General features: G+C 35.6%; 3 protein-coding genes across 3 annotated transcripts; 2 read left to right on the plus strand and 1 right to left on the minus strand.

The window, feature by feature from the left end:
* The first annotated feature begins 262 nt into the window (after positions 1–262).
* On the plus strand, positions 263–7,693 carry LOC127975834 (tudor domain-containing 6). Its single transcript, XM_052579832.1, has 4 exons — positions 263–411; positions 1,620–7,130; positions 7,232–7,302; positions 7,397–7,693. Exons 2-4 carry the CDS (start codon positions 1,676–1,678, stop codon positions 7,442–7,444), a joined length of 5,574 nt encoding a protein of 1,857 aa, XP_052435792.1. The 5' UTR covers positions 263–411; positions 1,620–1,675; the 3' UTR covers positions 7,445–7,693.
* A 712-nt stretch (positions 7,694–8,405) lies between these two features.
* Positions 8,406–9,646, plus strand: LOC127975964 (ankyrin repeat domain-containing protein 66). Its single transcript, XM_052580028.1, has 3 exons — positions 8,406–8,584; positions 9,162–9,390; positions 9,523–9,646. The coding sequence occupies exons 1-3, from the start codon at positions 8,446–8,448 to the stop codon at positions 9,644–9,646; spliced, it is 492 nt and encodes a 163-aa protein (XP_052435988.1). The 5' UTR covers positions 8,406–8,445.
* On the minus strand, positions 9,633–16,912 carry LOC127975963 (adhesion G protein-coupled receptor F4-like). The gene is made up of 15 exons (XM_052580027.1): positions 16,780–16,912; positions 15,882–16,028; positions 15,656–15,768; positions 15,197–15,255; positions 14,997–15,106; positions 14,634–14,858; positions 14,303–14,527; positions 13,999–14,163; positions 13,449–13,630; positions 13,104–13,289; positions 11,549–12,856; positions 11,432–11,473; positions 11,227–11,262; positions 11,046–11,126; positions 9,633–10,947 (listed from the first exon to the last, which is right to left on the minus strand). The coding sequence occupies exons 2-14, from the start codon at positions 15,988–15,990 to the stop codon at positions 11,064–11,066; spliced, it is 2,823 nt and encodes a 940-aa protein (XP_052435987.1). The 5' UTR covers positions 15,991–16,028; positions 16,780–16,912; the 3' UTR covers positions 9,633–10,947; positions 11,046–11,063.
* Between the last annotated feature and the right edge of the window lie 696 nt (positions 16,913–17,608).

Raw genomic sequence — 17,608 nt, forward strand, 5'->3', positions numbered from 1 at the left:
TTATTATTTATTTATTTTAAACTGTCCATGAAAGTTGTGGCTAATGTAACTTGTGTTGCGGAAAACTTAAAAAAAAAAAAAAAAAAAATGTAATAAACATTTTACAAAATTAAATAATAAAAACTTTGTATTGGCTTATTTTAATTAATTGTAAACCACTTCTTTTTTTTTTTTTTTTATATGATCATACATATTTAAACGTACTGTTTAAAAGACAACACACGTAATGTTACATACTATTAAAATCGTGCGTTCCTCACGTGACCGCGCTAACTGACGTAGACCAGATTGATTCGTTAAAACATCCGTTTGAGTTTTTTGAAGTGCGTTTGTGTTTAGTTTACTTTATAAGGGCTGGAACATCAGTCATGTAAAATCATTTGTGTATATGATGGGGAGAAGTTCACGTTGGTAAGTTTTCGTTGAATTTATCGTTTGTTAAGAGCGGGAGGACGAATCCACTAGTTTAAACGGGTTTTGGGTTCAAAAGCTAAGGGCTTGGTTCATGAGCCGTTGAATAAGCCACACATCTAGCTCAGGACAAGGGCTGTAGCTAAATTAATCAATTTAATTTCTAGCTTCTGTGATGTCTGTTTTTTTTTTTCTTCTTCTTCTTGATCGCAGGTACAGATGTGTGGCTTCCTTTTATTGTAGCCTATAGTTTGTAGTTTGACTTCTCAATTAGTTTTTGATTACTTTTATCCCTCTAGCGTTTAGACTAATTTTAGATTTCTATTCCACTGCTTAATAATGCAATTTTTTTTTCATCTGCACTTGTCAACAGGTTAACAAACATTTGGTTCTTTGGGCTGTGTTTATTTCTTTAATTGACTAAAAATGAATAGTTTAATGTAAAGAGAGCCTTTAAGGACTAATTTGTTAATTAAACAATTCTAATTTACTGTACTTAATCTCATGTCCAAGCCAATGCTGTTATTTTTTTTTATTGAACAAAATATTAATATGTCTTTCTCTTTTTCAAATGTTGACAGTTGAAATCATAGTATATTTTTAAATGCATGCTGTAGATCTAATTAACAATACATCCATGCATGTTTCATTAAGTCCTCGTCCTACATTTGTTTTAGTTTTTCTTTTGAAATAATGTTACACTAAAATGCATGTCACAATATGGAAGTTAAGATCTGTCTGACATTATTTTGTTTTTATTGACTTTCATCTAGTGACCATGTGTGTACTGACAGATGACATAAATTGTTTAAATGCTATAAGGAAAAAAAGCGACTACAAATATCAGTTTGACTAGTTGAGTCTGTGTACAAAGTCCAAACAAAGCTAATGTGTCTTGCCATGTGCTGTAAAAGATACTTTAGGTGTACTGTCCAACGGGCCTATATCCTTGCCAGTATTTACATTTTGCATAAAGGCTCTCCCTGAATAGTTTCTGTTAAACATCACTGTTTTCACTGAATGAGTATTTATTTGTTTACATAACCTTCAACCTTTTTTCATATTTTTTAGTAAAATACACAAAATTCGGCTTTATCTAATGTTGGAAAGAAGCCCAAGTGAAGATTTTTTTCATTTTATTAAAAAGTAACAGGATGAGTTAATTACTGTTCAAATGTAATTATTTTCTCTTTTCTCTCTCTGTCTAGATTCTCCTTATAATTCTGCTATTTAACATTTTTGAGAGGCCAGATTCTCAACCAAGATGTGTTCAATTCCCAGTTTGCCAAAAATTGGATCCAGTATGACTGTTCAGATCACAAGAGTCAATTTAAACCAACAAACTGTCTTGGTACAATTTGGAGGGAGTTTAAATAATGGGCAAGAGACTAGGGAAGCATATCAACAACTTAAAAAAGACATTGAAGTCCCTAGGAAGCGCCAACATACTTTTGAAGGCAAACCTGGAGAAGTTTGCTTAGTGTATGAAGACAGAACTTGGCACCGAGCAAGGATACTTTCAAAGTCTGAACTTGAATACAAGTTGTTCCTAATTGACGATGGTAAATTGCTTTGGGCCTCAAGTGAGGTTTTGACAAAATGTCCAAGAAACCTTTGCAGTCCACCTCCCAAAGTAGAGCTTTGCATACTGGCCAATGTATCGCCTCTGTGTCTTGAAAGTGCATGGTCTGTGGCTGCTTCAAAGTTCATTAGATCTTTGTGTGGGAAAGACATCTCTGGGTGTGTTCAGGATGTGTTAATGCCATCTAGAATCATCATTCTTGACATTCCAAGCATATCCAAACAGATGTATGAACTTGGATTTGCTACAAAGACGCCTAATGAAGACTTCAGAAGCCTTGTAATCCATTCACTGCATTTTCCAAGAAGAAACCCTTTCATACAGTCTGACCTTGATGCTACAAATGGTCAGCAAGAGCATGCCAGTGACCCTGAAAAGTTGCATCAATACTTGTGTCCTGAGTTGTTGCCTGGAACTATTGAGATCATAACTGTGACACAAGTTATTCATCCATTGAAAATCTATTGCAAATTGCGTGTCTTTTCACTAGAGCTAAAGAAATTAAACGATCAGCTCCATGAATACTATGAACACTCCTTCTCTGCTCAGATGCCAATGCTGCTGTATGATGGGTCTCCATGTGCAACCAAAGGCAGTGATGGCAAGTGGTATCGATCTGTACTTCAGCAGAGCACTGTCTCCGATGTTGTTAAGGTCTTTCATGTGGATTATGGAATTGGAGATTTTGTTAAACTTTGCAATATCAGACCTTTATCTCCAAGGTTCTTCAAATTGCCAGTTGTCACCTATGCATGCTCTCTACATGGTGTCATTGACAAAGGCATTGGATGGAGGACCGAACAGATAGATTATCTGAAGTCTGTTGTGTTGGATCAAATCCTTGTTGGGAAATTTGAGCATCACAGTGTGAACGAGGGTGTCTATTATATAACTCTTTATGGAAATGACAATGGGAAAGTGAACAACACTTTTGGCCACAGAGAGCAGTGTTTGTCAGTAACTGAGAGGACTTGTGATGACCAAACTCTCAAGACTCTAAGCAAAGTGGCACACAAATATATGTATGAGAGAAATGTGCCTGTATGTTCTCTTAATTCAGCTGCTTTAGCCAAGTGCTCTGATTCTCTTGAAGATGGCATTGTAGCCAGACCTTCCAAAATGGGAAAAAACCTACAGCCGGCAGAGGGACGTCATTCATCAAATGGTGCTGCAGCTCCACCTTTTCAGAACGAACCATATGTTGTTTCACCACCCAAAACTAAAGTGGGTGCAAATGAGCAGGTTCAAATAACCTGTGTCCAAAGTGTAAACCAGTTCTATGGCCATTTTGCTGAAAATACTGATACAGTTAGGAAAATTACCAAAGATATCGAACAACTCTGCTGCAAGCCAACACAAGAAAAGTTTTCAATTTACCCTAAGATGATGTGTCTTGCTAAATATGCTGATGGCCTCTGGCACAGAGGACAAATTGAATCGATCTATCCAAAAATACTCGTCCAATTCGTAGACTATGGTGACCTGGTGGTTTTGGAGAAATCTGATATTCTGCCACTTCCTCCGAAAGCTAGTGCAATTGCATCCATTCCCATTCAGGCTGTTCAGTTTGAACTTTTCAATGTAACATTACCTGAGCAATGTGAGCTTAATGAGTGGTTTAAAAACAACACTACAGACCGCATGTTCACTGTGATTGTTAAACAGAATTCTTCAGGCAAACTATCAGTGGAGATGTATGATGAGACAACCAACCTCAACTCAAAAATTAAAGAGCAGTGGAACCAAAAGTCTAAAAGAAATGGGTCTAACATCAGCAGAGGATTGGAAAAGGCTCATAATTTCAACAAGTCCTTAGAAGGCATGGAGTCTAGTGCCGTGAGACGCAATTTCAACACTACATCACAAGCACATAAGACCTCCAAGAAAGTCCCAAAACCAGCTATTCAAGGCACATTGGAACAAAACTTACAGGCTGTTACTAGTCACATGACTGGACACAGTAGAGCTAGGCCTAATGTTTTACAGCAGCAAGTGTCATGTCATTATCCAAAGCTCAGTGATCTACCCTCGAAAACGTTGAATGCAGGATATGTTTCAGACATCTATGTTTCACATTGTAATAGTCCATCAAGTTTCTTTGTACAATTGACAAGTGATGAAGATGAAATATTTTCTCTTCTTGATGCACTTAATTCTGCTCCTTTAAGTGATGCACAAGTTGAACTAGACCTGTTGCGGTCAGGTGACCTGGTGGTAGCTGAATATCCTGCTGATGAGGCCTGGTATCGTGCTGTTGTTCAGAACAAGAAAAATGGCATGGTTCATTTGCAGTTTATTGACTTTGGCAATGAGGCAACACTCTTGCCCGTTAAAATAAGGCAACTGGACAAGCAGTTCCTCAACACCCCCAGGTTCAGTATTCAGTGCACACTTGAAGATGGTAGAAGAGGAAAAAGAGATTGGACTCAGGAAGAGATAATGACTTTCAAAAAAGCAGCAGGTGAAAGCGGTGAGAAGAAAATTCGGTGCAAGTTCATCCTAGGGGACGTATCTGCTTGGATTGTCAGTTTAGATCTTGAGGAATGGCCTTTGTTTAATGCTACTCTCAAACCAGGTGCTCAAACCAAATCCCAACTGCACTACAATGAAGAAACCTTAGCATTCAAGGAACCAGCTGTAACTCAAGGACAAATTGTGGACGCATATGCTTCATCTATTGCTGGACCAAATTATTTTTGGTGCCAGTTCAAAAACTCAGAGGATCTTGACAAAATCTCCCTGCTTGCACAAGAAATTGGAAACTCTAGTCAAGCAAAGCCCATTCAGCCAGATCAGTTATGTCAGGGACCATGCCTGGCACTCTTTTCTGACCAGCTGTGGTACCGTGCACAGGTTATCAACACACATTCTAAAACGGTCTCTGTTCTTTTTATAGATTATGGCAATGAGTCTGAGTTTGACCTAAACCTGGTTAAATCCCTTCCCACCAAGCTGTTAGAAATCCCCCCACAAGCATTTCTTTGTCAGTTAGAAGTTTTGGGGTCCGTAGATGGCACTTGGAGTGATGCTGCAACTGACAAATTCTTTGAGCTTCTGGTGGATGAACCTTTAAAATTGACTATTCAGAATAAAGTCATGTCCTCTGACCTTCCGGACTGTCCTCAGTATAGTGTACTTGTTGAATGTAATGGGATAAGTGTTAATGATCTTATGAAAGATTACTGGTGTGATCCCAAATCTCAAGTTTGTAGTGAAGTGACAATGGATGCTAAAACAAAACCCACTGCAGGGAAGGAAAGTTTTGGTGTAACAAGCTCTGAAACTGTTCAAAAAGATAATGTTCTCAACTCTGGGAAGTTAAATGGTGGTGCATCAAATGATGTAAACCCTGAACTTCATAGCTTTGTCGCTCAGATTTCACAAAACAAATTAGTTGCAGCCGAGACCCAAGAGCAAAGCATGACATGCCCAACATTGACCACAGCAGTTGGAAACATGATGATTCCTGAAGTATCAGTGCAGTGTTTACCTCAAGCTGTAGATCTTCCTCTACGTATGATAGAACCAGGCAAGGTGTCTGAAGTTTATGTTTCGCACATCAACAGCCTGACAAGTTTTTTTGTTCAACTGGTAGAAGATGAGAATACATTATTCACCCTCACCGAGCTACTGAATTCCCATCAGCCATCAGAGAACGATGAAATTCATGCAACCAGTGTTCAACAAGGAAGTTTGGTGAGGGCCGTGTTTCCTGAAGATGATTCCTGGTACCGTGCTGTCATAAAGGACATGACCGAAAATGGCACGATCCAGGTAGAGTTCATAGATTTTGGAAATGAGGCGACTGTTTCTCTCCTTCAAATTCGCCGACTTGATGAGCAACTACTGTCTTACCCGAGGTTCGGCATTCACTGCAGCTGCAGTCTAGATGATCGATTCAATGCGCAGAAGGGAATGACGGAGCAGATATTTCACTTCAAAAAATTATTTGGTGAAGCTGGTGAGAACACGCTGTCTTGCAAGTTTATCAAAGAAGATGGCATCACTTGGGAAGTGAAACTGACTCCCTATGGCATCACATCTGATTCAAGTGACAAATGGGATAGTTTAGAATTAAATGCATCACCGGTAGTATCTGAACCTGTGAAGGAAACATTCCAGCTGCTCTTCAAGAAACCAGATGTCTCTTTGGGGCAGACAGTAGAAGTCTTTGCATCAAGTGTTGTTAGACCAGATTACTTCTGGTGCCAGTTTTCAAACTCTGAAATACTTGACCAAATCACCCTTGTTGCCCAAGAATATGGGAACTCGAGTGAAAGACCTCCGATTAAGCTGGATGATTTGGATGCTGGAAGCCCGTGCCTGGCTCTTTTCTGTGACGATCAGATGTGGTATCGTGCACAGGTTATTAATAAATGCACAAACACTGTATCTGTCCTTTTTGTTGACTTCGGAAACGAGTCTGAAACCAGTGAAGACTCTGTTAAGGCACTGCCTTGTGATTTGCTGGAAAGTCCACCTCAAGCTTTTCTGTGCAAGTTGGAAGGGTTTGATCCTTCCAAGGGATCTTGGCACAGTGCAGCTGTTGACACCTTCTACGAGCTTTTAGTGGATAAACCTCTGAAACTGACTGTGCAGGGCATTGACACTTCAACTGATCCTAACAGCCCTCCATATTATGTTAATGTTGAGTCTCCACAATATCTTGTAAATGAGCTGATGACAAAATTTTGGAGCGGTTATGCACAAAATGATCAGAACTCTTCTGAGGTGATTGAATCCTGTGAAAAATTAAATATATCAACCTCTGATCAACTTGTTTCAGAGGATAAACTAAGGGTGAGCCTTGCAGTTTCTACAGAGGATATGCACACAATTGAATCTCATGGTGCAGAACAACATGGAGCTAATCAGATTGCACCATCAGAAGTAAACGGTGACTTGCATAGTGTACCTGAAAAGAAAGTGGATGATCAGCTTGATGGAGCAGATGTGATTGCTGCTGACACAAATCCTGATGTCACTACTGATGATCCTACAGGAATTCTTTCAGATTTAGAAATGCATGAAGTATGTCATGAATCTGATGATGGAGTTCCTGTTTTATCAGCTAAGAAAATGCTGCTGAACACAGAGGAAAGTATAAAAGATGTAGAAGATGGAGGATCTGAAAAAGGTTTGTGTGTGTTTCTGTACCTGATTTTTCTTCATATTGGATCAAATTGGTGATAATTACTTACAGGCGTATTTTGCTCACAATGCTTATTTATTTTTCAGATGACAACCTGAGGATGACCAGCAGACGTACAGATTGGGTAGCTGGTTTACAAAATCCAATGTTACCCATGGTATTTGCATTTTTTATTTTATTTATTTTTTTGGCATGTGGGCTTTTAACGAGTAATCTTTTAAAATTAGTAACTGTATTTTTTTATTTTTTAGGTTTGCACTGAAGATTCCTGTGACTCTGTTAAGTGCATCTTCAAATGAACAGAATTTTAAATGTTATTTATTGTGAAAAGGTATAAATAGTTTTTCATAGGGAGAATGAATTTAAACTGACACATATTTGTTTCAAACAGACTGTTTGAATTGTTGAGATTGATCAACATTGTTTCATTGCACAGTTCTGCTCTCCCTTCACTTAAGTCTGTAGTGGGGTTTCTCCTTAGTGTGTAGCTATTTTTCTTTATTTGGAGGTGTTTGAATAATTTGTTGGAATAAAATCTGTTCATATAATTGGGTTTGTGTTGTTGTGGTTGATTCAACATTTATAAAGGTGGAAAAAATTGGATATGTGTACTTGAAAATTTAGTTGAGACGTTTTCCTAATTCATAGTGTTTATTCTAATTTTTTCACTCTCTAATGCCATGATTTGCTGGGTTTCAATGAATACATCAATCTCCAGTCAAAATAAATGTACAGTAAACTATGTAAGCGAATCTCCTGAATGTGTGTGTTTCAGGATTTCAGGTCTATTCTCACAGTACAATATGCAGTACAAGGTTCTTTCTCAAGGGGGAGCACAGCGGCACAGAAACCTTCGACGAGTATTCATTCAGATCTAATGGCTGTGTTATTTTTCATCTGTACTAAACATGTTACATTACAACGCATATATATACATATAAATTCATCTGAGTGGTACCTGACATGCTTATGTAAATCCGTCCAAACAATCTCCATCTTAAAAATGCCGTAATTGTCACAAGTGATTGGTCCATGACGAACCACGCTGAGAAAAGTAACTGTTGTCACGTGACAACACGGTCACTATAAGCGGCTATAGTTATTATGTACAATAGTGTAGCACGAACTTAAAATAGACTTTAAATTGAAAATATATATTGTGAATATTTGTTTAACAGAATAAAAAATTATTTAGATGTTTATTATTTTTTTGTTTCTCTCGAGTTGCTGTGGTAACAAGTCAAGCAAGAAAAGCAACAAACCGAAGGGTTTCAGTTCTAATGTTACTGATTAAAAAAAGATGACGGAGTTGCATCAGGCAGCAGCTTCTGGAGATTATGATCTAGTGGAAGAAATTGTGGGGAAAAAATCGTGTGACCCTAATCAGAGAGACTTAGACTGGAACAAGAAGACCCCGTTGCATTGGGCAGCATACAAAGGCAGGTTTTAGCCTACTTTCTGGACCAAAAAGTGTTATTTTATTCAAAATGTATAAAAAAGATCATTATTATAACTTAATAATCTTTCTCAAATTACATGTAGCTTGATGGTGAAAATGTGACCTGGTCATTAACCCATTTTTCTCTCCCAAGGCGGAAAAAGTGCATTTCCATAATGAACTTCAAGTGCTCTATTTTCACACACTAATTTTGTACTCAATATGCTAAAGTAATTTTTTAGTACTTTTAACATCTAAGTGCATTTGAACTAAAATGGGCTTTAAACATACGATATCTGTATTAAAGTACACTTGAACCCATCTTTCAAACAGAGTTCAAGTGTACTACAAGTGGTAAATAAATACATTTTTAAAACAATATTAAACGCATATTTCAGTTCATCTTCACCGTGTCTCAAAATAGCACATTTCACTTAGATGTTAGATGTACTAAAAATTAACCTTTAGTATATGAAGTACAAAAATAGATCACTTTGAATGCATTATGGAAGTGCACTTTTTTTCGCCTGGGGTTCTTGTGTGATGCTAATGCCATTTAACCCCTGATCTCGTTTAAGGCCAAACAGAGATGGTTCGGATATTAATTGAAAATGGAGCCAGGGCTTGTTTGAGGACGGATAATGGATGGACACCCGCACATTTTGCAGCAGAGTCTGGAAAACTAGCAGTACTTCGACTCCTTCATTCCCTACATGCACCTGTAGACAAAGAGGATTCCTCCGGCGATAAACCTGTCAGGATTGCTGAAATCTATGGCCATGAAGATTGTGTTCATTTTCTTAAAAAGTAAGATGAATCTGTTGTTCTGTTTTCAGAATCACGTTTGTGAAATAATCAGTTCTTACTGATTGAGGCTGTTTAGTCAAAGAAGTGGCAGTGTGATCCAAAATGTTCAATAACAGTGTTTTCTACTTTCAGGGCAGAGATTGAGAGCAGAAACTACAGGCAAATGGCAAAGATAAATGGGCTGCCCTTAGACGATACTGATGAAGAATGGGAAAAGGAGAGAAAAGAAGCCAAAAAACAAGTCATTAAAAAGTAGGTTTTATCAGGACATGGTAGCAAAATACAAATTAATGGATGCTTATAGGCAACATCTGCATTTTTTGTTGCACGTCTAACTGAAATGAATATAGTACAGATTAAAATATAAAACAAAGCTTGGTGGACAAACAGAATTAATGTTCATGACTGTCACTAATTAAGAGTAATACCAAGTAGGCTATATATAGACATACAAGCATAAATATACATACATTAATCTACATAAAACTGAATAAACCATTTAAGAAAAAAAAATTACTCATTCACCTATTTCATGCCAAAATTCATATTCATCTACAACTTTTACAAGTTCTGACTATTAGATATCCATAAGCATAAATATACTTACATTAATATATGTCAAATTTAATAAACCATTTTCAAAAATAAAAAGATTTCATTCACTAAATTGTACGCCTGAATTAATATTAATCTTTGACTTTCAACCGTTTTAAGTATAAGCTATAAAGGGCATAATTATACTTACATGAATATACACAAAACTGAATAAACCATTTTCAGATAGTAAAACTAATATGTTCACTAAATTATATTCCAAAATTCATATTCATCTATAGTTTGCACCAGTTTTGAGTAACACAGAGTAGACATATGAGCATAATTATACTTACAGAATTATACGAAAAAAGAAAAAGAAAAATGAACTCCGTCACCCCGGCAGAAATCTACAACAAAACCATAATATGACTAACATGACTACATCTACATGTGACCACAAAACCAGTCTCAAGTGTCAGTTTTTCAAAACTGAGATTTATAAATCATTTGAATAAATAAGCTTTCCGTTGATTATGGATTGTTAGGATTGGACAATATTTAGCCGAGATACAACTATTTGAAAATGTTGTGGAATCTGGAATCTGAGAGTGCAAAAAATCTAAATATTGAGATAATTTTCTTTAAAGATGTCCAAATGAAGTTCTTAGCAATGCATATTGTTTATCAAAAATTAAGATTTGAAATATTTACGGTAGGAAATGTATAATACATCTTCATGGGACATGATCTTTACTTAACATTCTAATGATTTTTGTCATAAAAGAAAAATCGATAATTTTGAAACATAATTTGTATTTTTTGCTATTGCTATACATATACCTGACTGGTTTTGTGCTCCAGGTTCACATATATTGTTATCCTCTGAGCTAGAATATCACCAGTTATTGTACAGTTTTCTAGAAAAAAAAAAGTTGAATGTGACAGAATTGAATCCATGAAGTTTTTCAAGTTTCCCTCGAACCTCATGTCTTCTCTTCCAGTGCTCTTAGAAGGCACCGACTAAATGATTCACATGCGGATTTGGGAATAAAAACAACATTAGAACAAAACACGTAGACACTTAATAAAATATTCTCTAGAGCGCAGATGTAACTTACTTTTAATCTGTCCAATCTTTATTTCATCGTAACTGAAGATGTCGCTTTGCCCGAGCTTTCACTTTTAGCATTCACTGATTGCTGATATAAAATAAATGTGGGAACACGAACTGTGTTATTGCATGTGTTTGTAATGCATTTCGAATTTATAAAAGCATGTATTTCTCTCGTACATACTAACCTTGGATTGGAAACGCTTCTGAAGTGCATCAATAACCTTTGGGGAAAATTAAATATGATTATAATGGGCTTGACTGTAAAGTTTCTACAAACTTAAAACCTTACAAATGTGATCAGTAATAATCAGCTGATGCAAATAAATGCAAATTTTCAGTCTAAATTCCTTCATCAGTCATACAGAGGGCATGTGTTGTAGGCATAGGTACCTTTTTCTCTACCAAGCAGTTTGTCAGCAGTATCAAAAAGCCCTGCAGGAAAATATTTGAATGTAAATGAACGAACGAGAATATAAACGGAGAAAGTGTTTGATGCTTGATCCTTACCTGCAGTGAATTGAATATTGTAAATGCGTAGCTCACAATTTGGGCAAAAGGTTTTTGTGTAAGATCAAGGTACAGCACTAATATCCCGAGGAGCCAAGTTATTCCGAGGACAGGGCTTAGGAAAACTATTGTCTTAATCATACCCCTGGCAACGTCCTTGTTGTCCCGCGCCTTTGAATCCGACACAGTAGGAGTTACTATCTTCATGATCACCACAACCAGCGTGAAAAGGTTTACCATCACGATAGTTAAGGCAGGAATTACAAAGGAAAAGAGGGAGCCCTTCAGCACACCCTGATATATGAGCCAGCAAGTCTCTTTGGAATAGTATTTATCTTCTTGACCGTTCTCGAAAGTAATGAAGGTTGTAGCCACACATATTAAAGGGCATACGTAACCGACAGTGATAGACAATACCAAAAAAACCTTTTTCCTCAGCTGGTCAAAGACAAATATCAGTTGGTGAAGAAGCACGATACTTAAGCACAGCATCCAGAAGAAGACGGCGAGGAAAAAAAAGTGTTTGAACACTGTGAGGATGGAGCACCAGTTTTGGGGGATTGCTTCCGGTTTTGACGTTGCTAAAAATCCACAGTGTGCCATCAGCAAGCAGAAAGAGATGTTGACTAAGGCCACGTGCCGAAAATTGGAGATGTCTGACTTTACAACTGTATCCCACACCAAAAACTCAATGATTAAACACAGAACAAGTGAGACGATGGATACTCCTAAGCCAGCGTAGGTCAGTTCCTTCATATACGGAAGGGTTTCTGCATTTCTGGACATCATTATGGTGAAGGCAGAGTTGTGTGTACATGTGCACAACTTTTGTTTTCCCGCTCCACCCCACGTACAACCATCTTTAGACCAAGTATTGTTATGTTCATCCCAGAAAAGACAATACATTTCATGATTCCGAAGTCTATCTTCACCGTGATCGAACATCATCTGGACAGAGATGGGATCGGTCTTATTGTTTGCAGTGGTGACTGACAAGATGGTGGTCTCTAAGGGCCTTGTTTCATACTTGGGTAAAATTTCGTGAAGGTTCCGGAATGCAACGACAACGACACTACTGTCTGTGCTGATGCTTGCATTAAAGTTGCTGCAATGTGCGCCTCCAGTATTATTACAGACTTCCAGTTGAACATTATTTGATTTTTGAGGCTGACTCATAGTCAGATTCGAGTTGCTTATAATGTCCTCAACAGTCTGTAGATACGTTACAGATAAATTAGTATCTTTAGTTTCAGGATTGTTCCAGGAATCTGTTTTATTCAAAGCGTTGCTTATAGCACTGACAAAGTTCTGCAATGTAAAGTGAAATGTGATTAAACATTGAGAAATCACAAGGATTTGATTATTGATTATTACTTGGAGTAACTTTTTTTTAACGTTTTTATAACAACCACTCATCAAACTATTGCAATAGAGTTAAAAAAAAAAATAAATAACAACCCTGTTCCCAAACCCAATATCACTGAAGATTTTAAAGATGTTAATAAGAGGGTCAACACACAATGTCACAAAGAAACTGAAGAGAAAACATACATACAGGCATGACAGTATCGTTCCATTGATTCGACTGCTGTTTAGACACTTTGTTCATGGCTTCTAGAATACCCACAGATGCATTAATATTTGCATATGAGTTGAATGTCTGCACAGTGGTCGAATCCTTTATTCGTATGAAAAGTCCGTCTGCATCATCCTTAATAAGGCCAATGCCTTTATTTAATGTCTGTTATTATGACAGCAACAAAAAAAAAAAAGTAAAAAGAATTTAGTGCTAAGTTTAAATCTGTCCAGCAATAACAGTAAATGACTGTAGATGAACATAAACAGTAACAGTAAATGAATACAAAAACATAAACAGTAAATGAATACAAAAGAATGATACCTCTATATCCTTTTTAATGCTGTTTAGTTCCAAATTCACACAAGTAGAGAATTCTTCGTTCCATCCTTCATTGCACAGTCTCATTTTTGAACCAACAGCAGAGTTCTCACAGGGTATAATGGCGGTATAGTTGTTTTTTGTAATGGGCCACACTCTATCTTCTTTGCAGAATTTTGAACTGCCTGTATTAAAGAATAATATACAGTACTATTGATTGGTTTTTCTCATCAATTGTGTTTTTATAATTCCAATAAAAAAAATTAATAAAAAGTCTAATATTCATCTTAGTTATTCAAAACATTCAAATACATTACTTCACTTTCCCCCTTTACTCACTATCATCCCATTCCAAACCCGTATGGCTTTTTTTCATCACATATTAACATTTTTAAAAAGAAAAATGCACCACAAATGTCATTCCAAATGATAAAATATAATCATTCATTGTTCATCTTCCACTGCAGCTCTCAAAAGTCATTTTGTAGTCTGTGTTCTTGCGCTCCAGTTAAGATTTCAAAGAGACAAAAAGGTAAACAACAGCAAAACTTACCAAGAATGACTGGGATCTCCACTTTTTGGGTTTTATTTTGGTTGGACTTGGCTCTTTTGTTGGTGAATGTGCATGCAACATTCAGTGTCTCATTCCTATTCATATTATATGATTCACAATTTATGATCGCCTCTGCTTTGTAAGTTAAAACATTGTTCTGGATTTCTAGAAAATACAGGGATATGAAAATCGTTTATCACAATGTAAAAAAGTATAAGTAAATAAATAAATATTTATCTTTCAATCACATTGGTTACGCCGGCTGATTGCACAGAGAGAGCAAAAGTGGTAATGAGATGCTCACCTGGTCCTATTTCTGTGAAACTAAGAGCAGTATTCCAAGTAACGGTGTAATTTTCTGTACTTTTTGAAATTTTACATTCAATGATAGCCTTTGTGAATTGGTTAAGTCTACAATCAGAAAACTGGGGAGTGCTCTTAGCCTGTATTTCTGGCAGAAGTGCTATGTCCAACACTGTACTTGCTGTATGTTGTATGGACCCTTTTGCATACACGCACTGAATTGATCCTTAAGATAGATAGATAGATAGATAGATAGATTCAGTTATTTAAAATTGTAATATACTTTTAAAGTTATGCAGTTATCCTAGTTGTGTATGCATGCAGAAACTTACCTTTCCAGCTGCCTGAAATATGATTTAGATGAACATTGTCCTCCATTGTCAAAACGTTGCTTGTAAAGTCTGCCTCTTGTCCTTTTGTGATCTCTGTTTTTTTTGTATTCCACTCATCTATTAAGTACCACCTTACCACTCCCAGGGTTTCTTTCGGACGACAAGTTATATTTACAGAGGAGTCGATATCAATCGGACCCTGAGGACCTCCAATAACGACAAAGCCTTTGGAGAAAATAACAAGGTGTGATTGTGCAATAAACCTCTCTTTATAGCAAACCATTATAAGCATTGTAAATAATAATAATACTAATAATAAAAGTTAAAGGAGTAGTTCACCCAATGAATGAATGACTAAGTTACCTGTTGTTTTCAGATCAGAAGCAGGCAGACTGTTGGTAACGTTCTCCAACTGTTCAAGCGTAACTGAGCCCATTACCTGCACCGTATAATTTACAATCACACTGCCACTCCTTTAAATCAAATGGGAAACGTTACTACATTTCTTGCCATTTTTATGTGTGTCGATAGAACAGTAAAGAGGTGCTTGTTATCATGATTACCTGTAACTGTTGATAATCAGAGAATCAAAATTTTTCAATGTGCTGAATTGTTTTGCAAGCTAAAAGAAATTGAAATATACTGGTTAGGTATATATACAAACAGTGCAGATATTACTGGAGTTGATAAAGTTAATAAAAACCAACAATACAGTGACAGTTTTTAAGCATTGCACTTGACAATACAGTGCCTGTATATTTTACAGTTCATATACTGTATTTCCTTTTTGCCTACAGTAGGCAAAAATTAATGATGACATAAAATTTGTATTTGTTCAAGTAAAAGCTAGATAGAATATAATGAATTAATTAACATAAAATGTTAAACATCAAACACCACTATTGAAAAAATATAATAAAAACAATGTAAAAGCATAATTTTTTATCAATTTACTTTAAAAATGACTAGGAATTTATTTATTTTTTATTTATTTTTTTGCACTGATTTTCAGCAGTACATACCATTTGGATCATTTTCTCGTTGTTTTCCTTGTACTCGTCAGTTTTTTGTTTGCTTGGATCACATAAAAGTATGCAAGACTCGTTTGCAAATGTAGTAACTCCATTGATGCTTACTGGAAAGAATAAGAATTGTAGCATTTAATGAACAGTATTTATTTATTTATGTATTCATGTATTTATTTATTTTTTTCAAGAAATCCTGTGCCCATATCAAACAATACTCTACCTCTTGATTTAGGCAGACACACAGCAATGTCATTAACATTCTGCCTGCAGGTGTCATTGCAGCAGCCATATTTTTTGCACATTTCCTCACTGTATGTGTAGTCCACCATGCATGAACAATTTTTATGCGTCTCATCCAGTTTGCAATCTGCAAACAACACATTATATGTTTTTTTTTTTTTTTTTTTTTTTTTTTACAGATTATTCAGAGATGTAGCAACTGCCCATAATTTCTATTTTTCTTGAAACCTATATGGGTCAGTTCCCTTATGCAGTACATTTTCATGTCCCCATCATATATTTGATCAATTATCGTACCTTATAAATACATTGTATTAGCTTTCCTAAATATCAGGTAAACATGGGGTGAATTTAACCTAAAAATTATTGATTTAGAAAAATTTGCTCTTTTTTTCTACAATTGAAACCTTCCAAATCCTTACTTCAATTAAATCTTCAAAGCAGTCTTTCAAAATGTGTATTCTTGGGAAATTTATTTTAATTTGGAATCAATGTGTAATTTTTAAATTTCTTTCATTTTGGATTTTTTTTCTCTTTTTCTTTTTCTTTTTTCTTTTTTGTAGATATATTTAACTGAAGAAAAAAAAGCAAGCACATTTATTCTTAAACTTTCTAATGCTCAACAGGGAAGCCACAATTTATATTTTATTTTCATTCTTTGTACTCTAAAAATAGGGTGTTAACATGAAGGATTTTTGAATTACACTTTGCATTGTGTAATGTTTTGGGTTAAAGCAAAGTCCATAAAATGTACAAATTTCTGGCAGAAAATTAAACATTTTTCTAATTTTATTTTATTTTATATTTCTTTATTGTATTACTTTTTAAAAGTGTGAGATATGTTGAAGTGTAATCTCAAGCATTATATGTTTGTTTACCTGTTGTGATGGTGATGTCTGTTACAGATGCATTAGTTATGTTTATTATTAACAGCTGTTTCAGATAATCAGTGATATTGTCGTACACCGATGACTCGATTTCAAGCTCTAACCAGTACACCTGTGTGGAACTATCTGCAATGTAGCATTGTGACAGTATTCAGTCTAACATGCAGACGATTAATGGAAAAATACATATTATTTATTCCATACATTGATAATGAGCAGAAATAAAATCTATGTATAATACCTGCCACAGCAACCTACCAAAGAAAAGCATTAAAGAGTTAATGCTAAATGTAATAAATTCTGTATATATGCATAACTGTATAAATACATACTATATATATATATATATATATATATATATATATATATATATATATATATATATATAACTGAATAACTTTTATAAGAGTTAAATATTATCCCACCTTAAAAAACACTCCCAGAAAAAGGAGAATGATGACTCTTGACAGTTTCATTTTCGTGCCATCAATTTCTGGTGGATGGAACAGAGAGCAGTCATTTATATGAATATGTGCATATGTTTTGCATGTTTGTGACATCAGTAATACAATTTAAAAAATTTCATTTGCAACAAGTGATTCATTTTAAAGCGACATTAGACACAAGAAATGAATACAAAAATGTACACTTTTCCAAAGTCTTGATTTTGTTTTGTGGGTAATTGTTAATCACTGTAGTCTTATATAAATGCATTGAAACTGCTTTTAAGCTTCACTTTCGAGATTCGCGATCACACTATGCTGTTTATACTTGACCAGCAGTATTTCCACACATTTTACATACATTTTTTTTGTTTTGT

This window comes from Carassius gibelio, chromosome B17, assembly GCF_023724105.1.
Source record: "Carassius gibelio isolate Cgi1373 ecotype wild population from Czech Republic chromosome B17, carGib1.2-hapl.c, whole genome shotgun sequence".
In the NCBI taxonomy this organism is placed as follows: Eukaryota; Metazoa; Chordata; class Actinopteri; order Cypriniformes; family Cyprinidae; genus Carassius; species Carassius gibelio.